General features: G+C 34.7%; 1 protein-coding gene across 1 annotated transcript in view; it reads right to left on the bottom strand.

The window, feature by feature from the left end:
* CADM2 (cell adhesion molecule 2) overlaps window positions 1-23,975 on the bottom strand; it is a 344,096-nt gene that overhangs the window by 73,801 nt on the left and 246,320 nt on the right. Inside the window, exon 8 of the mRNA XM_058661328.1 lies at window positions 2,695-2,873. Coding sequence (XP_058517311.1) covers window positions 2,695-2,873 — 179 coding nt within the window. The remainder of the gene's footprint in view (window positions 1-2,694; window positions 2,874-23,975) is intronic.

Here is a 23,975-nt window from a genome sequence, read left to right as displayed (position 1 = left end):
TGTGTATATATATATATATATGTGTGTGTGCATGTCCTATAAGTATTTATTTGTAGACTTTTTTTAGACCTTTTTTTTTCAAGGTGAATTATTACTCTGGCAGTTTCAAATACTAGAGGTTCAAAGTTGTAATTAAGAGGATAGACAAAAAAAAATTTTATACACAACAAAATGTCAGTGTCACTAATAAGTAATGTAGCGTTTAACTAATTCCATTGATGTCCAAAGAATTAAGTTCGACCTCTGGGATCACATTGAGATAGCAGAAGACTTCACCAGGGCACAGACCGCCATCAAGTTAAGAACCAAATAGAAACTAGGCAACTGTGGTAGAGTTAAAGACACAAGTCAGCTCATGAAACACCGTTATGGGAGAGTATATTAAATTATTACAGTTAATATAAAATCAACCCTGATAGAAAAAGATGAAAGGGCATAGTTCTCATAAATGATCACTTATCACTCCATTCTGAAATGTATTCAGCATTCATTATAGATTGAAATGCCACTCAAATTTCATCATTTAGTAGGATTTTGAAACAGCAAACCATTAACAGAGGAGAGTAGCTTTTTATATTTATACAGGCAGTGACTAATGAAACATTACACTCAGTGTGCAAAAGGGGAAAATTTATTTTGTAATGAACCCAATTGGACCCCTTTTTAAACGTAGTGTACTATCGTTACACAGTTTAACTGAGCCTCTCATTACTTGTGTCAATAATTCTAGGTAAACCACTGTTGAATTTCACAGCATTTATCTAGCAGCATGAATAGCATTAATCTATGGGGTGCTTTTGATGGAGTCCAGAAAGCAAAGCCAAAAATGGCTTCTTACAAAGTGCTTAGAAAAGTATTTATTAGAAATTTGCCAACTGTCAATTATCTAAAGGCAACCTTGCCTATTTAGGACATCATGCTGTTGGGTCGCTTGCAAACACTGGAAAAGCATATGAAATGTCCCTTGTTGAATTACTTTTAAAAAACAACTGGCATACTTTTCATCTTTGTGTGATAATTTTTTTTCTGTCACTTACCTTCTAATTTTCTATATGTTTCTGGCATATTGCTTTCAACACAATGTGACATGCTATGCAACAAGCCCCCAGGTTCTCAGAAACCACTGGGCAAGAGAAGCACTTGGAAAATTAAGGGTCAGTCAGATAGAGTATATGTGAATATGTGGCTGCATGATGTAAACATCAGGTGTCACAATCGGAAGATTCCTCTTTAATTCGGCTCTAAAGATCTAGCTTATCTTCTTGACGCACTACTGGTAGTTTCAGTTTCTCCGGCAGTAAGGCTGGAAGGATTTACTTACAAAAAATTCACATTTAGCTCTAATGATGTTACATTGATGCAATCTAACTTGATTAGCTCCATTTTTTCCGAAAGTTGAATTTTGCATACCTCATGAGATTAGGTAAACTCCTAGTTCTAGTGAAAGCTGTACCATGTAGAGATGTTTCTAGGTTCAGAATTTATTCATGATGAGCTGTCATCTTCTAACATAATAATATGATGCTAATCCTTTAGACAGACTGTATACATTGAAATAATTTGAAAATAGGAACACTATATGTGTACACTGTGTTTTCTCTAATTTTTTGAACATCAAAGCAAATAAAGTCTTGAAGAAAACAGCAATTATGGAGTAATTGTGTCACTGATTTTAAGCTAAATTGGAATCAATAAAGTTGATCAATTAATTAACTGAAATTTTCAAAATAGATTTGACTTCTAAAATATTATATTTTAAAATGTATGGAGTTATTTATATTTTTATGTATTCTAAAGATTGGATTTATGGTGGTAACATCAAATAGATATAGTCTCTCAATGATTCTGAAAATTATCTGGGATTATTTTATTATGCTTTAACCACACTTGTCCTGAATTTTACAATACTATGTAAAATACAATACTATTTCCATAACAGTTTTTCTTGATGAAATATAGGAGAAAAATGTGTAATATTTTCTAAATATTCTTAGTGAGTCACAATATTCCCTGACATAAAAAGGAAGCACTATAAAGTACTGAAATTAAAAAGCTGCCTAATCATCTTATTGCAATACTTAACAATTTCATAAAAACTCTATTCCATCTAGCATCATGCCAAAGATACATTACAAAAAAGCCATAGAAGAGTTTGGATGTAGGGAAAAGCAGAGACCTCTCTTTCTGTCATTTTGCTGTTTTGTTATAATGCAAGAAAATGATTTAGAAATGTCAAATTATGGCTTACAAGAAAACAATAGTTATAGTTAAAATTATAAACTTTTGTCTCTGCTTCATCTCACAGAGATACTTTTCTTGTGCAATGAGTTGTTGTAATAATTAGCAATAGTTTTATGATAATATAGCCAAAGTTAGCTGAAGTGAAATATTATAGTTAAAAAATCAATTTGTTCATTTTTAATAATTACAGGTAGTCATTAACATAAATTTACTAGTCATATTCAGAAGCTAAAAAATATATATTGCAGAACTAATTTTATTTATAGTAAATGCTACAATTTTATACAATTAAGCATAGGATGTATTATTTATAGATCTTGGAATTGTTCGAACTTAAGGGAAGTTCTGGAAGAAAGGAATGCTTTGATTTTCTTTTTTTAAAGATTTGGGCAACTGTAAACAGTATTTTTACATCTTTTTCATTTTCCACATATGTTTTCCAAATGTACTCACCATGCACAATGAGAACATACTCTGCACTGCTTTGCCCAATGGTGTTCGTGGCTTCACATCGGTATGTACCATTATCAGTTTTGTTCAGGAACAGAATGTTGAGCTCCCTACCACTCACAACCATTCGGTCAGGATCTGGTAATTCTCCTCCATCCTTTGTCCACAAAACAGGCTCTGGCCTATTAGGTTCAAACATGCATAGAGAAGGGGAAAAAAATTAGAAATGTTACACAATCTGTGAAGTAAGAATGCAAGCAACATATAAACAGCTAATATTGAGCTATCTTCTAAGGCCACAAAGAATCATCATGAACTCACTTAAGAGCTGGAGGAATACCAAATGCAGTTTAATGTTATTCTACTTAACTAGGAGGACATACATTGATGAGCTAATTCATTGAGTCCTTATAGTAACCAGTGCTGGTGCCTTGACACAGCATCCTATGTGGCTCGGATCCTGCAGAGGACAATTTGAAGCTCTTCTTAGAGGACTGCCCTTGGGCTCCTTGGCAAGTTTTCCCCAGAGAAACCAAGAATTACACCTTTGCATTTAAAGCTACCATGTAGCTCTTTTTCCAGAAATCCCTTTATTTTGCCTATTTTATATCTCCTACTTTTTCCATTCCACTCAGGGTTTTTTTTTTCCCCAAGATTCTTTTCCAAAACAGATAATGCAGAATGGAAATGAGTTATAGAAGACTCAGCTGATGTGCTTTAAGGATCTGATGTCTCCTAAGAAAAATCCCCAGAAACCATTAGGAGACTAGAGGTGAATGGCAATAGTAATTAAGAAGGAATGGTATATTGTTTATTTTTTTCTATTTCTTCAGAGGCAGAAAGCAGAGAAACATGATTTTAGTACAACTGTAAATAAGAGCTTTCTGAATGACTATTGTTTGATCTAAAAAAAAAAGATTCAGAAACTAGATATGCAATGTTCAAAAAATATATAAATGTATTTCACTAAGTTATGGAGAACTCACTTTCATTGTCTTATTAGTAAAAGCCAATCCGTTAATATAGTTACAGTTTGTTTGCTATAAGTCATATCTGTTAACTACTATCTGATTTACTAATCTTCATAATATCCTAGGTAACCTTACATTATGCACATTTTAACCCCCTTAAAGGAGCACAGCAGGTGAAATAAAATTATAATTTTAGCACAACTGAAATAGAAGAAATTCGATTTTTTTCTACAGAGCCATAAAAAGCTAATATTAACTATTACAAGAAGGATAACTTACATTGTAAAACATGAATCTGCATAATACTATTAAACAGAAATATTTATAATACACAGGACAGTATTTCCTCATACAACTTGAACTTTTTAGACAAACACACACACACGTATATGTATCTGCATATTTTGATACACATGAATTTCCTGAAATTCAGTGTTAGAGTTTTTCTCTACATAAGCTTTCAGTCACATCTGAATGCTCATGGCTCTGGAAGTAAATAAACAAATTTGTAACAGCATTTTAAAAATTTTTTACAAATGTATTTGAAGAACTAAATAAATCATTTCAGAAACTTTTGTTTGAGTATTTTTCCCCCTTAAAACAGCCTCTCTTTCAGGAAATGATGAAAAGTAAAATCCTACAGAACTGGCTTCTAATCCTACTGTGTGGTGAATCTTTCAGGTCGCAACCGTTAGCACCCAAAGATGTGATTTGGATGAACTGGAAGTTAGAGTTCATGCATAGATTAAAAATAGCCTATACATATTTCCAATTATTGTTTAAAATGTTCAAGCTTCTTAATATCACCATAAAAAACATTAAGTGGTTTAGCAGATCTCGATTCGATTTGTGTTTCATCTTAATAAAGAGGGCCCACAGGCTTTCTCTAATTGGAACCCAGAAATGATTGAGCTTCTTGCTGCAAATGAATATCAATCTTCCTTGCTGTGCAGCCAGGCAAAAGAGATCATTTTAAATGTGATTCCAGTATAGAATTCTTATGTGATAAGGAAGACAAAGAGTGTGGGCTAGTCACTGGAAATAACAGGATTACAAATGCAGCCTCAGCTATAAGACGACACCTCTGCAAACTCATACAATCAGAATGCCGATATCAATCCAGGAAAGCCTCCTTTAAATCTCAACAATTAGAAGATAAAAATGCACCATATGGAATGGAACTTGATTTTGTCTGTATCAATTTTACATAGCTAAAAACTTATCTTATTTTTATATGTATCTGAAAGCATTTTCTCAAAGTTTTCTTCCCAGAAAAATAAAAAAAAGTGAACATCAAATGTACTCATACATTGACCTTTATATATTCCAAGCTCTTGATGAAATCTCAAAAATATGAAATTTTCCTAAAAAATTCTATTAACCCACTGTCTTCTTTTCTTTTCTTTCTTTCTTTCTTTCTTTCTTTCTTTCTTTCTTTCTTTCTTTCTTTCTTTCTTTCTTTCTTTCTTTCTTTCTTTCTTTCTCTCTTTCTTTCCTTTCTCTTTGCCCCTCTAAGGAAGTGTTTCTTTATTTTGAAAATCAGACTTATAAAGACACAGAAAGTGCAAATGTGTTAACTAGTGTTGATTGATTCTCCAGATGGCCATATTGTTCAACCCACAACCAGGAGTCAGAAGTTTCTTCCAACTATTAAACATGATGACAGGGGCAATACACTTGGTCCTTCTGTTGTTTTACACAGGTCATTAGCAGGAAGCTGGATCAGAAGCAGAACAGCCAGGATATAAGCTGGTGCATTTAAGAAGTTTCAGCATAAGGGACAGCTTAAATTGCTATACCATAACTGCAACCTCAGTAAGCATTTGCTTACACTGTTGCTTATTGATAAATTAGTGTTGGGAAAATGGGCACAGCTCATATTAGATTAATCTCTCTCTTTCTTTTGCTATTTCTCTTGCATTTCCTTTATATGCCTGTCTCTATGTACATATGGATGAGAATCAAGATGGCAGATTAGGGTGAGGACAGTCTTAACAGACAGAGAAATATTCCCCAGGGTCAAGCAGAGAGAACACATTCAGTTGGGTCAATAGATATGGTGCAGTATGCATCTCTACTTCCAGACTGAGGATGCACTACCATTGAAACTGTAGGATGTATGTTGACAATGTGATGCTGTACTCTGCCACTGTCCATGCTCACAATGATGGACTTACGACTGTTAATGAGGAACTATACTGTTGGAATAATATGGGAAAACTCAGTGCCAGGGGGTGGAGGTGGAAATCTTTGTCTTACATTTGCTTTAAGATAAAATATGGAAATATATTTAGTAAATGCACACCTTACGAAGCATATAACCACATGAGAATATAAACTGGCTTTATTCCAATTTAAAAATTCCACAAGTGAACAATAGATGCCACTGAAGTTTAGATTACAAGAGATATTATATTTAAATCTAGTTCCTCTCTGTCACCTATGATTTTTTCTTGGAGAGTTAAAAAAGGTAGCCGGAGTTCTTGAAACACCCTACTGTCTTTTCAGGTTTTAGCAAAAAAGTTTCTATTTATTATTATTTTCCATGATGCAGTTTTATAAAGAGAGGGATTCCTTTCTCCCCCTTCCATGATATGACTTCCTGACATTTCCCCCTCACCATTTCCTCCATGTTACTGTGATGCTATCGTCCTTTAGTAACATTTAAGGTGCACCTATGATGTTAGCATCACACTTGAGTGCTAGTTCATGTCTGGGCTATTCCATTTTTGATCCAGCTTTGTGACCTGGGAAAGCAGTGGAGGATGGCACAAGTCCTTGGGCACCCACCATCCATTTAGAATATCCAGATGGAGTTCTAGGCTACTGTCTTCAACCAGGCCCAGAACGGGCACACACAGCAGATGAAGTCTCTTGCTTCCCTCTCTCTCCTCATTCTTCACACACTCTATCTGTGTTTTTCAAATATGTAAATGCATTATTTAAAATATGTAATACCAATTAAAACATGAAGAAGTAGCATTCTTATCATTACTAAGTTGATTCAAATTTCAACTCTCTTTTGACTCTCTGTTGGACTATTATAGTGTGGTTGCTAAACAGAAATAATTGGGGAAAAATTACTTTGGGGTCTATTTATTGCATTGATCAATTTCTTTAAAAATACACCAACAGATATTATCAAGGGACATATGGCTGTTTGTGAATACAACATCTACATAATATTAAATATGTATGCAGAATCATATTCTTACTTAATGTGAAAATATAAATGCTGTTTCTTAGAGTATACATCGGGTTTTGAGGGTTTTGTTGTTGTTGTTGTTTATTTCATGTTGTTTTTACTTAGAGTTGATTTTCTTGCAATTTAATTGTTGGAATAGATTGAAAATTGTTTTCCCTCTATTCTTGATAATTTCAAGCATGTTATGAGAGCAATTCTTAAGGCATCGTAATAAATTTTATTATCAAACAATTTGATTTTTCTCATTACTGATTAGGTTTATTTTAAATTGTAGAGAATAAATATTTATGTGTCCGATAGTCTTTGTAGATATATGGTCAATGAAACACAGTTGTCAAATACGTTGTAAAATAGCCTTCAGTGGGACTCAATATATTTAATTAAACAAAACATTCTACTCTCATACCTTTATCTTAATACAAATAAGAGATCAACTATCAAATAAACATATTTTAAAAATTGGCTTAAACTTTTGAAAGAAGTATATTGAGGGACATAAAAATGAAACAAATAACTGCTCCATGATATTCTATTTTAGTAGCTATGTAAGACTTATGTCATCAGCAATAGTATATTGCAGGACATGGTAAGTGACATAAAGGAGATATAAAACATCATAAAGACTCATCATCTATATTAGGAACTTTATAATAAACTTTATGAAAAGTATGTCTTGAATAATGTCTTTAATTGTGGTAGAATTGTGTTAAGTAGAAATAGAAGATATCACTCAAATGAGGTCCTGAATAGGCCACTTGACCTTTAAGGTCTTAGTGTTGAAAAGATGACTTGAAATATGGTGTATGAGAAGTGAGAATTTGGTACAGAGGTCAAATCACCCCCTGGAACATCCACATCCTGTATCATGATGGCCAGACGGAAGTCCTGGCTTCTCCACATTGAACAAGCTTTCTGCAAATAGATATCCTGAGCCACAGATGATGACTTAAAGACTTCACTCCTTAATCCCAAATGAGGCTTACATTGAATTCTGACTTTCTGTCATTGATGTGGTCTTGAAGCCTGTGTGTACTGGGTATGTGCCTTTCTGTCATTGATGTGGTCTTGAAGCCTGTGTGTACTGGGTATCTGCACAAGGAATCACCGGACAAAGCATCTCTCCCTCCCTCACTCTTCTTCTCTGGGTGTGTAAAAATTTCAAATAAAATATGAATGAATGAATGAATGAATCAATGAATAAAATTAAGCAAAAATGCATAAAGATTATAAGTGCCACAAAAGTGAATAAATTTAACAAGTAAAATTAATAATCTGCAATAAAAGGAAATTTAGAAAGTATAGTGAATGATGTGATGACTGAATTAGAAAGGAAAAAGCTGGAAAGATGGTAAGAAGGAATCAAAAGAAAGGCAATTATAAATAATTATTCCAAGAGAAAATTCATGAAACATAAAGCTGAAGGTGAAAAAGTTACTATTGTGATATTAAAGCAGAAAATTGATGATACTATTAACCTGGAAGACAGGACGAGGTGTAATAGGGAACATTTTGGTCGAAAATACGAATTGAAGGAAAAAAAAATAGGAAACTTTGGCATTCTGATAAATGGCAGAAATATGTACATGAAAAATAAACCATCAGCGCTTGAGTACTATCCTCAATAAAGAATCCAGATTTACTTTCAAAATGAAATTGTCTTTTGACAGCTGTAGAAAACAGAATACTCCCAATCAGTCTCCTCTGCAAAAATTAATATGAAGTCACTGATAAAGGAATTCCCAGAAAGACCACACATACAGTTCTGAAGAGTGGTCACAAGGCTGTTCATCAAAGTTGTGTTCACAATAAAATGAAGGCCTTGAACATAGAAAAGGTAAAAATTCTGAAAGTAAATACTTCCATAGGGAACTCAGATAAAGTATGTTGCTAAGTAACAGAGAGCAGAAACATTATTTACCATCTCTGGTGCAGGCAATAGGAATAACCTTAATCTTAAAGGGGACGACAATAATGCAAAACCAAAGACAGATCTTACAATAACAACAATAACAATAACATCAGCAGCAACAGACAAAAAAGTAAAAATGAAGGGAAATAAGATGTGATGGAGCAGAAAGCGAAAACTTATAATTAAAGCTAAAAACTGTTGGATGCAAGTGTTGCAAGAAATTAAGAAATGTATCCTCACTCAATAATAAGGAAATGATAAATCAGATGTCAAGGTACAAAGCTGGACTGGAATTTTTCAGAGATTAGGAAATCATGAGACCAAGCTCAGGAAAGGAAAGGAAAGAGTGTGTTAACTGAAAATCTGAGAATAGTAAAAGTTGTGAAGTGAGAAAAGAAAAACAAACAAAATACCAATCTCCTAGCAGCCGAAATAACTAAACCCAGATGTATTGCCCGGGACCTGTTGCACTAGCTTAGCAGTTAAAGTCTTTGCTTTGAATGTACTTGGATCCCATATGACCACTGGTTCTAATACTGATGGCCCCACTTCCCATCCAGCTCCCTGCTTGTGGCCTGGAAAAACAGTCAAAGATGATCCAAAGCCTTGGTTCCCTAAAACCATGTGGTAGACTCAGAAGAGCCTCCTGGTTCCTGGCTTCTGATCAGTGCAGTTCCAGCCGTTGAGTGTACTTGTGTACTTGAGGAGTGAAAAGTTGGATAGAAGATCTTCCTCTCTGTCTCTTCTCTTCTCTGTATATATGACTTTTCAAAATAAATAAATAAATAAAGTAAATCTTAAAAAATCTTCATTGCCCTAAAATATTTCCTTCTAATTCAATCAGTTATCTTGAATTGTCAGATCCCTGACCCAGTTGAAGTTAGCTATCTGAAATTTCATCAAGTCTCCCACCGGGGTCACAGGAATCTAATTTTTTTTGGTCATCATTTATTCCCTTTCAGGAATATAACCTGGAAATTGGATCTAACTCTAGTGGTAGGAATTCGAAACAGCATTTGATAGGAGATCTCAAGCTGTGACTTAACCCACTATGCCACAATTCCACTACCTCTCATGATTTTTATATAGTTTCATTTCTAACCTGCTAAAGTATGTAAAAGTATTATCATAAATATTTTAAGAGCATGTGATTAGAACTATATACTTCTACTCCCCTGCCCTTTACTATTAAATATATATTTTTTATCATATGGTTAGTAACATCAATTTGTCAAGTTAGTGCTCCTGTTACATTTGAGATATTTACTACTTGAATAGTAGTAAAAAAAAAATGAACCGGGGAAAAAAGGGACAGAGAAACTTAAGTGGAGTTTTAATGCCTTTCTCCTTAAATGTATTTTTCCTTTATTTTCTAAATGATCTGAATTTGTTTGTATTCATTTATGTTGTATGAACATCCTGGTGTGTTCATGTGTGTGACAGAGTAAAAAACAGCAATGATTCCTCTGCTTTTATTCTTCTTTGTCTTCCATTCTTTTGTTTTCATGACTTCTGGATATATGTTTTAGTCTCTGCTATATCTCTGGATATAGCACTGCCCACATCTGCACAATGGATTCTTTCTGCATTTACAAGTTGAGAATTCCAAGGATTTCTTTTGAAAGCTCAACAATAATAGTTCCCACCCAAGCATCACCATCAGCACTTCTGTCTTGAGAGGGTCAAATAGATTTCAATACAGTTATAAATGAAGTCAGTTAGAAGTGGAAAGTTCAACTCGGCTTATATCCTTAAATTTCAAATTGAGACTATCATCTCAAGTTTGCGTACTTGTAATTGCACAAATCAATTACCGCACTGGTACTGTGTCAAGTAGATGTACGTACACTAAGGCTTATGCTCATGCTTAGATGGGACAACAACATCAACAACAGCCTTACCATAACACTTGACATTTTGATAACAAAAAGTAAATTGATTTCTTTTTGTTGTTGCTGTTGATCTCAGCATATGTCACTTAACTCTGATTTTTAAAAGTATGCATTGCCTCTAAATTTAGAAGCTTGTAGTTGAAAGAGGAAATGACCTATATGTCCAACATTAGGGTCATTTAGAAGACATGAAAATAATGGCATTTTCTAGAATGCCTGTGAAATCCTGGACCAGTTTTTACTGATATTGCAGTGTTCACTGATGGTTATTTAAATAGGTTAGAGAAACAAACTGGTTATTTTATAAACTGTAATTCTAGCCACTTTATGGTACAACGTGTAAACGATCATCCCCAGGAAAAGTACAATGGCTATGATTCTAAAGCATGATAGTTTGCTATGAAGGAGAAATATTCAAATTGTAAAAATTATTAAGCTAATATCTGAAGGACTTTCTGCTAAAGCAGAACAATTGCTGATGTGTTATCTATACTGAACATTTCTTTCCTTTAGCAAGCACAGAATATTAATTCCTGGTTAAAAGATGCAGAGAAAGAGAGTAAACATCCATTCATTTTTTTAAATATTTATTTTTATTTTCATTACAAAGTCAGATATACAGAGAAAAGGAGAGACAGAGAGTAAGATCTTCTGTCCAATGATTCACTCCCCAAGTGAGCACAACGGCCGGTGCTGCACCTATATGAAGCCGGGAACCAGGAACCTCTTCCGGGTCTCCCAGGCAGGTACAGGGTCCCAAGATTTTGGGCCGTCCTCGACTGCTTTCCCAGGCCACAGACAGGGAGCTGGAAGGGAAGTGGAGCTGCCGGGATTAGAACCAGCGCCCATAGGTGATCCTACTGTGTTTAAGGCGAGGACTTTACCCTCTAAACCATACCACCGGGCCCAACATCCAGCATTTATGTGAATAATAACGCATCATGTGTATGGCTAGCAAAAATCATTATAATTAATTGACCATGACCATCTTCTGAAAATCTGGTTCAACTTGTTTAAAATTTATTAACTCTGATTTTTCCTTTGATTGACATAGACTTTCCATATTGTTGGTAAATAAAGAATTTGGGGGCGTGGTGCAGTAGTCTAGCTACTAAAGTCCTTGCCTTCAACATATCAGCATCCCATATAGGTGCCAGTTCCAATCCCAGCATCCCTTCTTCCCATCCAGCTCCCTGATTTTAGCTGGGAAAACAGTCGAGGATGGTAAAAAACCTTGAGACCCAGCACCCACATGGGAGACCAGGAAGAGGCTCCAGGCTCCTGGCTTCTGATTGGCACAGGTGCAGTTGCTGTTGAGGCCTCTTGGGGAGTGAATCATAAGATAGAAGACCTTCCTCTCTGTCGCTCCTCCTCTCTGTATATCTGAATTACTAATAAAAATAAATAAAACTTAAAAAAAGGAAACAATTTGTCAGTCTGAATTTTTTGGAACGTCATTTATCAAGTTGTATCCATTGTGAGGAAAGGTCAGTATAAATACATGTCAGAAACTTGGATAACCTCTCAATTCAAGGACACACTAGAGTGATAGGCTTTGTTTTCTGTCTAAGATCATTTCAGATCTTACTCTACTATCATAAAATAATGCCAGTTAGCCCAGATCTAACATTCACATTAAACTTTGTGTCACAGTTACAGAACCATTTCCACTGCATGGAATGTTTTCCTTGTAATTTTAAAAGCAAATATCTTGAGTAAGTTAGTTCAGAGTGTACCTGTTAGCTGGGGAACTAAAAGCTCCAGGTAAGAAATAATATAACTGAAATGTAAAACTTCAAATTTTAAAGTTACATTGCAATGTTTGAATAAACTCCCTAATAAAGTATCAAATGATTTTACTTTATTAAACAGACAATCCTAATGTCATTCAACTTTGATATCCAGATCTAAGATCTTCCTGGTTTGAATAAATATTTTCTTTAGAGAAATTTTTAAAAGAGCTGCAATTATAAGGCTTAACACATTTCTCTGAATGCCTCCAACATCTAATTTTACACATGTTGTGTTTGCCAAAACCTTTGAGATCTGATGTAAAATGAAAAATAATCTGATAATCATAAATCATTAAAGACACATATACTCCAAAATGAAACACTTTCTCTAACGTGATTTGACATCTTCTTTACCCTTCTTTTATTTTCTAATGTGTGTGTGTGTGTGTGTGTGTGTGTGTGTGTGTGTGTTTGGTAAGTGGAGTTACAGAGAGGAAAAGGGTGGTGCAAAAGGAGCAAGAGAGAAGGGGGTGGAGGACTTCCAGCTCTTGGTGCACTCCCCAAAAGGCCACAGTAGCCAAGACTGAGCCAGGCTAAAGCCAGGAACCCTGAGCTTCTTCTAATTCTTGCATATGGAGAGAGGCCCATGTACCATCTTGTGCTGCTTTCCCAGGATTATTAGCAGGGAGCTAGATTGGAAAGGGGGCAGCTTGGACTTGAACTGGGTTTTGATGGGATGCAGGCACTGGCTTAAGCCACTACCCACAGAGCTGATCCTATACTCTTCCTTTTCTTCTCCAGACTTTATTTTGCTCTTCTAATATTTCCATTCTACTTCTGATTTTTGAGAAGAGCTCTTCTAAATTAATCTATGGCTCATTAATAAGCCACACTTACCATTAGAAAAACTCTGTTTTGGTATCACAGTGAGACACTCTAGCATGTGGTTCCTCACCCCTACGTTTCAAGGCCTCCTGCTTTTGTATATCTATGTTTATGTCATTGTCTTCACTATAGCTGAGGTTTTGAATGCTCACTATCAAGTCTGTCATTCCTTACCTTTAGTTAACCTTTGTTGGCCACAGGTCACGAAAAGTGACTGCTGTTCCATTCACTCGTCTTTTGAATTTTAGTGTTTCCTTTTGTCTTAATTGAAGTATCCCAGATAGTCTTGGCATTTTGAATATCTACCACCGTCTCTGTGTACAATGTGATGATACATTTATGATGGACCTGTTGATGCTGTTGAAGGACTATCATATTGTAGTAAAATAGGAAAAAACAGTGTGATGCTGGTGTGAGGGCAATGGGAGAATTGAAAGGGATATCCCTGAACCTAAGGAACTGTATCAAGGAAAATAAAGTGAAAAAAAAAAAAAAGAAAGAAAGAAAAAAAGTAAGAGAGAGCTGCCTGTTCTAATTGAAATCAACTCTAAAATTTCATTTTTCTATAATTTGGGTCACTAAGCATTATTTAAATGTTTTTCAACTTTTGAAGTATAGCGGCTTCTATATGAAATATTTAAGAATAGACAACAATACCAATGCAATAGTGTTGAACACGCTAGGATCCCATATGGGCTCAGGTTCTAATCCCGGCAGTCCCGCTTCCCATCCAGCTCCCTGTCTGTGGCCTGGGAAAGCAGTGGAGGATGGCCCAAAACCTGGGGACCCTGCACCCACGTGGGAGACCTGCAGGAGGCTCCTGGCTTCAGATTGGCTCAACTCCAGCCATTATAGCCACTTGGGGAGTGAATCATTACACGGAAGATCTCTCCTCCTCTCTGTGTATCTCCCTTTCCCATAAAAATAAATACATCTTTAAAACAAAAAAGAATAGAGGACAGAACAAATCAATCATCTACCCCAGGCATTTGTTGGCAGTGAAAATCTTGCCAAACAGAAACTCTAAGGTGGTCTATGTTAGTCCATGGATTCTGGAGAGATTTCATCATGCTTGGAATGGTGAGTTTGGCAGCAATTTAGAACGGTTGAACTATCAAAACCACTTGAGCAGTGCCCTCGGAGCATGCCCCACATTGGGGACCCTTGTTGGGTGGGAGGCTGGGTGGGGTTTCTCCCTTTATTTCCCTCCTTACCCCAGATACAGGAAAAAAAAAAAAGAGAAAGAAACTGTGGAAACAATGGTCTTACCCATTTTCCTGTAGCCCTTGGTCCTTTGTTGCCTAATAAACTATGTAAAGATTACCAAAATAAAATAATAATTTTTAAAAAAGAATAAAGGCTTATATATTTGGAGACATAAGACTGTGTCTAAATATTCAACATACATTACAAAAAAGTGTGTGAATGTGAGAAAGTATCTATTAGAACATTTCTTTCTATTAATTGCTTTCTTAGGAGTAAGGATCCCGCTTCACCATTAACAGAAACAATTCTGCATTTCTGGAGAGACTATGAATTAATTTTCATTTTCACATTTTTCTTCATCAGTATATTTGAATAGAATTGACTATCAACTTATTTAATAGTTGATATAATAGGTGCAGAAGAATTCACTTTTCAGTACATTGTGCTTCTGACTACTGGAGGAACATTTGCTCTAACTTTATGACAAATAATAAGGAAAAATTACGGAAAGAAAAAGTAAATTTTATTGATTGGTAATTATTGAACATTGAGCTAACATTTCATTTAGTTAGCATTTTTAACTTTTCAGCTTTGAAAACTTATTTTCAAAGTTATTACCTCATTTACATTTGGATAATGTTATTGTAAAAATACAACATTCATATTTATATGTAGAACAAAATACTTTAATGTACTGTTATGATTGATGTATTTTAAATCTACATGTTTTAAAGCCTTCAGGCAGAAAGTGCTTATCACACAAGTCTAGTCAATGTATATTGCGTTAGTTCACAATGGCCTTTTAAATATATTAAGACATTTTTGTGTGTACGCATTCCCACTGAACATTTACATAATCTCTGAAAATAATTGGCTTTTTGTTATAAGAAAATTGCCTACCTGGAAATGTTCAAGAAATACATTTCCTCTATGGATCTATAATCGTGGTTCTGCAAGCTCTTATGGGACTTTCAGGAGACACTGGAACATTTAATTGAAAATGATTGAGTACCCAGGACATCACAGTTGCCCAGTATAAATAACAGCAGTGGAGATTACCACAAGACAGCTTCTTGTTTGAAAAACAAAACCAAATATATTCTGTTTCATTTCCAAGAGACCTGTTCTGTGTTTCCAGAGAGGCAACATGTGATTAAATTTTGAAACCATGACATGAAAGTAAAAGACCTTATGTGCCCAGAAAGAAAGTCATTTGGAAATGACAGAACGCGGATGTATTTTTTTTATATCACGTGAATTTGGTTTTATAAGCCTTTTAGAATAAGCTGATAATATTACATTTAACTTTTAATTAAATAGTTAACATAATCTTACATTTTTCTATGGTGCAAAAATCATATAAATATATATATATATACAAATATATTTAATGTTTAATTAGCCAATTATTTTGATGACATTAAACATGTATTATTAAAAGCCTACTTTTTTAAACTTCCCACATATTTTATTTAACTGCTAAAGCTTTTAATTTTATTGCATTTCATTGGTTTTGCATTTACACTGATACCACTTTTTAATTGTAATCTGTAGTCTTAAAATTCTAAAGGTGGCATAAAACCAATAATGGAAAGTAATGAACTTTTACATATATATAAAATAATTATAATTGTAATATTCTATATATGGCTATAATTATTATAATATATGATATAATACATATTATATTATAATATGATATGTTATATATTATATAATAATATATTGTTATATATTATATAGTATATATAATGCCTATATATTTAAGTTAATATATAGAATTAACATCAACTAGCTCTTACTGATCCAAAGAACAATCTAGTTAGAAACTATTTAGAGGAGCCACTGCTGTGACACACTTGTTAAACCGATGCCTGCCGTGATGACATTCCACTTGGGAGTTATTAGACCTGCTTTGTTTCCATCTGGCTCTGTGCTGATGTGCTTGGGAAAGCAGTGGAGATGGCCTAACTGGTTGGATCCCTGCATCCACATGGGAGTGGGTGATGTCCTATCTTGGGCTGGGCCCTGGATAACTTCACTCAATGCAATAATTTGTGGAGTGAAACAATGGTTAAAGATGTCTGTTGTTCTGTCTTCCTAAGTTGTACTTTCAAATAAATATGCAAATAAATCTTCTAGAAAGAAAAGAAAAAGAAACCATTTGGATGCAATTATATCTGCTTAAAATTTCTTTAGCTAATAATAACATAATGGAATGAAATCTGCATGTGAGAATCATTTGTGCTCTGGGTTCATTGCATATCAGTTCACAATGGTTCTGATATGGGATCACCTCAGATATCCTACAGTTGATCAGTGAGTAAAGAAAATGTGGAAAATGAAATATAAACTACGGAATACTACCCAACCAAAAAAAACAAAGAAGCAATTCCTGTTTTTTGCATCATAATGGATGCAGTTAGAAACCACTATGCATCGTCAAATAAGGCAGCATCAACAAGAAAAATACCCTATTTGTTTTATTTTTCATATGTAGAGTTAATGTAGAATATTTTAAAAGTATAGGAATAATGGAAATCTCATGATGTAATTGTTTTAGCCTTTTTTTGTACTTGTGGAACTGGACTTTCTGGTTTTTACTTATTGAATATTGTGGTCACTCCTGCATTAACCCTATGATTATAGGATGGATTCAAACAGCACCTTTGCAAAAACTGAAGAAATAAAAATAATGGAAAAAAGAATGTGATTAAGGGAATGAGTAGAGGAGGAAGAAAATATGTTTATTTCCTTACAAACGTGCTAGCACACTGAGGCATGAAGACACATTGCAGCATGCACTGCCTACCCTGAACAAAAGATGGACTCCCAATAAAACTTAAATATATCCTGAAAATAGGATGCTGAACTTGGTACCATTAGCTATACCTACAATGTCAGGATACACTTCACTAGCAGAATGATGGACTTGAGACTGTGTTGAAGGACTGTTTTATTGTAATAATATAGAGGAAACAGTGCCTGGGAGAGAGAATAGAGAAGGGGGAGAAGGGAAATCCCTGAAGACATGAAACTATTCTAAAAAATTAAAAAATTAAAAAATTAAATGCTCTGAAAAAGCTGTTCCTATGAAATACATGAAATCTGTTATGCATACAAACACATCTATCTCTCTGTCCATAACGTAAGATATATGTATATATATACACATACATAATGTAAGACTATTTCAGATATTTTCTGTAAATTTATATCTAAATAATATCTCAAATATTTTAGATATAATGTAATATATATACACACACTCATATATATATAATGTAAGAATATTTTAGATATACTGAAATAAGTTTGAGCACAAATAACTGTTTTTATTACAATGGCTTAGTGGGAATAGAGGCTTTCCTGCTTTCCTAGAAGTTTATCTAAGCTCTCTGACAACTTCACCAGTTATTGTGAGAAACCACTGTGATGGGAAGACCAAGAAGACTCTGTCAGCAAGATGACACAGCTATCAGGACTACGAAAAAGAAGAAATGCTCACTTGCAGGCCCAGTTCAATCATATATTGGCTGTCTGACTGGGAAAGGTCCTAGAAATACGAGACATTTATGTGCAGTTATAAACTGGAAATTATTTTTAACAGTCTTTGTAAATGTTTACAACTGGGTAGTTGCATGATTTGAACAACACAATTCAGCATGGGGGAAAAAGGAAAAATATGCCAAAAAAAATCTTACACATAAAAGACCCTTCTGGATACCACCTGTTCAAGCCACATTAATGTACACTGCTTTTGCGTCTTCTAAATCATCAAAATCTCCTGCCTTTTCCCTGTATTGAAATCAGATAAATGCTTAGTCACCTCCATTCTCACAGAATTATCCCAAAGTACAGTCTTTCTCAAATTTATGAAACTGGATCTAATTCTTCAGTTTTTCTAGTGTTTTTGGATGGTTCTAAACTGTTCTACATTAAGAAGTCAAGGAAATGGTCCCACCGCCATAGCAAGTGGCTAAAGTCCTTGCCTTGTATGGGCCAGGATCCCATATGGGTGCCAGTTCTAATCCCAGCAGACCTGCTTCCCATCCAGCCCTCTGCTTGTGACCTGGGAAAGCAGAAGAGGATGTTCCAAAGCCCTGTGAAGATCCCATATGGGATCCTGGCGAGTTCAAGGCAGGGACTTTAGCAGATAGGCCACTACACAGGGCCCTCCTGCAAGGTATTCAATGTGCTTGGACCTTGAATTCTCAAGCTTATAAATGGAGCTAATAGTTCAATTCACAGAATGGCTATAACAGCTCAATTTTAGCACACGCACGCATATATATATACACATACACTTATATATAAAGTGAATAATATTCCTGAGTTTGAAACTTGGTTAAATATATTGTATATAATTCATTGAAAAAATTTTCTCATTTTGATGCTATTTTGAAATTACTTTAGGACATTTCATATGCATATTATGTCTAATCCCTACAGAAATTTTTTTCAATAGGGGCAGGCATTTTGCAATTGGTTAAGCCACCACTTGCAGTGCTAGCATCCCTTATGAGCACTGGTTTCAGTCCTACGTTGCCTACTTATGATCCAATTTCCTGCTACTGAATCTGGGAAAACAACAAAAGATGAACCAACTGCTTGGGTCCCTGCAAGCTCCTGGCTTTGGCTTGGTCCAATCTCAGCAATTGCAGCCACTTAGGGAGTGAAATAGCACGTAGACAACCTCTCTCTCTCTCTCTCTTACTCTCTCTATCCTCTTCCTCATTATCTACTTCCCAATCTCTCAATATTTCTGTTTTTCAAACAAATGAAATAAATGTTTAAAAGCAAACTTATTCACTAGCTATTATCTTACTAATTTCAGTGACTAAAACTGTACTGAATGCATGGGGCCATGGAAGCAGCACAAAAAGTTCAACCATTTCTGGCACTATCAACACCCTACATTACTGCTTTTATTATTCTTGTCCCAGCTTCTCTGCTTCTGATCCAATTTCCTATTACTATGCCTGTGAAGGCAGGAAAAGATGATGCAAGTGCTTGGGTCACAGTGATCTGTGTGAGAGACCAACATGAGATTCCTGGGTCCAGGCTTCAACTTGGTCTACACTTGGCTCTGCATCCATTTGGAGAGTGAACCAGCAGATGAAATATTTCTCTGTGTGTATGTGTGTTTCACTCTGGCTTCTTACATAAATACATATTTAAAGAATAATTAACATGCAAGAGTGGACTGGATAAAAGCTATGGGCTTTGCTGTCACAATCCCAGATCAGTGTAGGTTCACTGATGGTGTCCAATGAAACACTGTGAAGTGTTAGGTAAATAATGAGGGAGGGTATGAACAATTGGAAATGGATATACAAGAACTCTGATTTCTGGTTAATTTTCTTTAAAATTTAAAACTGTAAAATTAAAATTTACTATTAAGCAAGGGAACAGCATACAGGATACGGTTATTGACCATGCTTAAGGTCTCTGAGATCCCAGGTAGCCATAGATTTCTAAGTGAAATCCATAATTGTATTTATTCTTCAGTTGCCCTATACAATATTTTTGTGTGATGGAGAATCCTATTTGAGTATAACACAGGTTTTGATGACTAATTAGATGGATTTCTTAGTGGCAGTGGAGAGATAAATGTTCTTTAATGACATAGATAGTGAAGTCAAATCAGGTGAAAGTTATTAGTTTAGATTAATACTCTCATTTTAAATGGCATATCTTGTCCTATTTTCACACACACACAAATAACAATTAAGTGTGGCTAATAACTTGAACTCTTTAACTCCTGACTTTTCTCATATATTTGAGCTATAATTGGCATGTATGACAACACCTATAATTTGTAAAAATGTACGGAGTAGACAGAAAACAATGACCTGATATGTAAATGTCTTGCCTTACATTTTACGTCTTAAAAAAATAGAAAATCCATTATGCTAATAGGAACCTGCATTAATATGTACATATCAGATTTCTTCTTCAATTCTTGCTCATTTCCAAAATGGATGCATAATTCCTGCTCTAATACACCTCACTGGTTGCTGTGTGATATGTGATCAGTCTTCCTCAAGATTATAATCTTTTCTGTTGTACAAAATATGCATGTTCAGTGCTGTGCAATTATGCATACTGGATTTATGCCAAGAACAAAAGGAAGAGTATAGCAGAAGGTAAAATAGCAGGCATATCATAAACATTGTATTTGTTGCAGAGAAAATTTATCAATTCCAATAATCATTTCTTTATGGAATAAATGCCAAACACACATTTGGTTTACTGAAAGCATCCTATCACTCTTTGTAAATACATTGAAAGAGTTAAACATTTGATTAAAATGAAGGATGACTCATGAGTTAGAGCAGTTGAGAAACAACAACACAGCACTTAAGGTCATGCCTTTAATGTAATATAAAAGTTTTGTTATTGTATGCTTTTTTTCCCCCTCTACTTTTATAAATGGAGAATGCTGCTGCCTGAAAGCTGTCTGGGAATTCAGCCAAACAAAGAAGAGGATTGCAAAAACTCTAGGGACTTGAAAGAAAAGTGGCTGGCATTAGCTCGGTCCTCACTTTAAACTAAAATTAAAACAATGGACAGACATGTACAGTAATCTCTCTTTTAAGGAAAGAAAAGCATGCCTCTATAGCAGTGTCAAGTGGAACAATTTGGTCCTGTCCCAAGTTATGCAGCTGTTCCACAGGAAAATGGCAAAAAGCTTCAGTCCAAAGCAGTCAAATAAAGCATGATTGTTCATAAACAGTCACTGGGGCTCTCACATTTAGGACAAGGAAAACAACATTAGCATACAGGAGGGCAGGCTGGAAACATGAGTCTCAATACAACTTGATCCATGCTGTCATTTTATGATTTACACAAAAGATGGTGGTGTTATTTTATCTACTATTAATATACTTAATTGCCATGAATTCCTTGAGCTTCAAGAGGTTATGTATTTTAAAAGACGTTCAAAAAATCATGAACAGTCTTGTGATGGATTAAAAATAATGTGTAAATCAGTTGTGAAAACCAAAGACATCATGTCAACTTTTCCTTTCTGATTCTCACCTGCTCATTAGAGACAGACCAAGTAAAAATAATAGAAATTAAGTGTTCTTAAAACCAATCAAAAGTTAAGCCATAGTGTCGCTCCTAACTTTAGTCCAAAACAGTGAAGTGGGGAATCAGGTGTAATAGCTGCATGGTAATAGAGTGGAACATTGGCTGTGATCAATTCTCACCTGCCTAATGCGATGTTACAGACCCACAATGTTATTCCTGCTCTTTCAATCTTAATTGAAAACATGGATAGCCTCCCAAATGTACTTTTTGTTATATGCTTGTTCTAATTTTTCTATTTAACATATTTGTCCTTCTCTCTCATCTATTTTTCATGCTTCATTTTCTGAAATGGGTTGTCTCTCCTTTATCTTCACTATCTCCCCACCACCTAGGAACTCTGGTTCATCCCTTTCAACTGGACCTGCTCTCTCTGCTCTAATGAGACTATTTGCTTTATGATCAATAACATTTCCCTTTGGGAAACTCCAAGGAGTTCTGTTCATTTTTTCCTTGATTTTTATTGTGTATTCTGCTTCCGGCATTGTTGGAGGTATAAGATAAACTATACAAAGACTGCAAGTTAGTCTGCTTTTAAAGAGGTTAGTAACTTTTAAAAAAGTAACATAGCAGGTACATATGTTGTCAGTCACACTGATATTATCTGTGGGCACTGGAAAATGTTCTAGCTCTTCTACTAGCAGTGTACCTCTCTGTGATGTCCTGGAAAACAAACAGTAGAAGATTTCTCATGCGGTTGGGTCCCCACCATCCATGTGGGAGACTTGGATGAGCTCCATACTCATGGCTTCAACCTAGCCTAACTCTGGCATTGAAATCACCAATGCCAGAGATCACCAATAGCTGGGAAATCTCTCTCTTTCTCCAACTCTCTTTCTCTCCCCAGTAACTCTGTCTTTCAAATAAACAATTCATAAAATAAATTAGAGTATCAAATGGAAGAATATATCAAAGAAATTGACTGTGACTTTATTGTCACTAGTCTGGAAGATGCAGAAAAAGAAAAAGACAATGTGAAAGTTAGGAATGGGATATAAAAAAAGAGAATACATTAATGCAAATTTATTTGCAGATCACTGTATGTATAATACAATAGCTATATAAATCAAGACAGAATCTAATGATCATTTTAGCCCTCAAGGATCTTAAGAGTTAATGGCCCAAACATGAATTATTCAGACTTTTGTTTCTTTTTTAAAATGATTAAGCTCTCATGTTAGAAATGATCATCTTAACAGAAATTAGTCAAGTATACAAATAAATGCCGTTAAATATAGAAGAAATTAAAGAGAGCAACAATTAAACATGTAACAGTTCTAGCCAGTTCTTAAGCCTAAAGCATTCATGTATTCAACTTCAATATTCCTAATCTTTGCCAGACCCATTCCAGATTTTCACAAAATAACCCCAGCTACCTCAAGGGACAATATACAGTCAGCTATGCTTGTAATAGCAAATAACTGAAACAGTAACTTTTATTCAAATTCAACTCAGTCATTTGAAATTTGGAATAATGATAAAACTTGGCTATCACTTTTTGCACTTTTGGCAATTTTATCTTTCGCCAAATGGATAAATCTTTCTGATTTCCATGGCCTATTTTCAAAGTGATATTAACAATAATGCACAGGCTGCATAGCTATCAGGGAAATGAAAATATAAATCATGTTAAAATTCCAACTACTAATCACACCTGCTAGTGTGAATTTGGGGAGAAAAGTTACCGTACTTCACTTTCATTGTTTGTGGTATTACACACTGGTACAACCAACTATGTGAGTAAAAATGGAGAGTGCTAAGACAACAAAAATCAATCTACTGTATAACCAAGCTATTCCAATTCTGGGAATATATCCAAAGAAAATAATATTTGCATATGAGAAAGTGACCTATAATATAGCATCATGGTTCACATTAGTGAAGAAATGGAAACAATCTAGATGCCAGTTGTGAAAAAAGACTGGAAAAGGAAATGTGCCTTGTCTACTTTATAGAATATTACTCAGCCATTAAAAAGAATGAAATGTTACCATTTGTAACTAGATACCCATTCCTAAATAATGACCATTAATCTCAATGAAATAAACCAATCCTTAAAGGATAAATAACATATGTTCTCTCTGTTATAAGTAAACATTCATGAAAAAATTAGATCAATAGATATGTTGCTGAACATGTAACATATACTCATCTAGGGGAAATTTATAATGGAAACTATGAAAAAAATTGAAGATACATTGCAGTATGCATGTCTACTTCTGAATAAAATATGGACTGCCAATAAAACTGTTAAATGTATGCTGACATTAGGATGTTGGGCTTTCACCTTTGCCTATACCTACACTGTCATGGCACATTTAAATGGTAGAGTGATGGACTTGTGACTGTTGTTGGAGGATTATACTAGTGTGATAATAGAAGAAAAAT

The sequence above is a fragment of the Ochotona princeps genome, chromosome 3, assembly GCF_030435755.1.
Source record: "Ochotona princeps isolate mOchPri1 chromosome 3, mOchPri1.hap1, whole genome shotgun sequence".
Classification (NCBI taxonomy): Eukaryota; Metazoa; Chordata; class Mammalia; order Lagomorpha; family Ochotonidae; genus Ochotona; species Ochotona princeps.
Note: the sequence above shows the minus strand (reverse complement) of the source record. Positions and strands in the feature narration are given on the sequence as shown.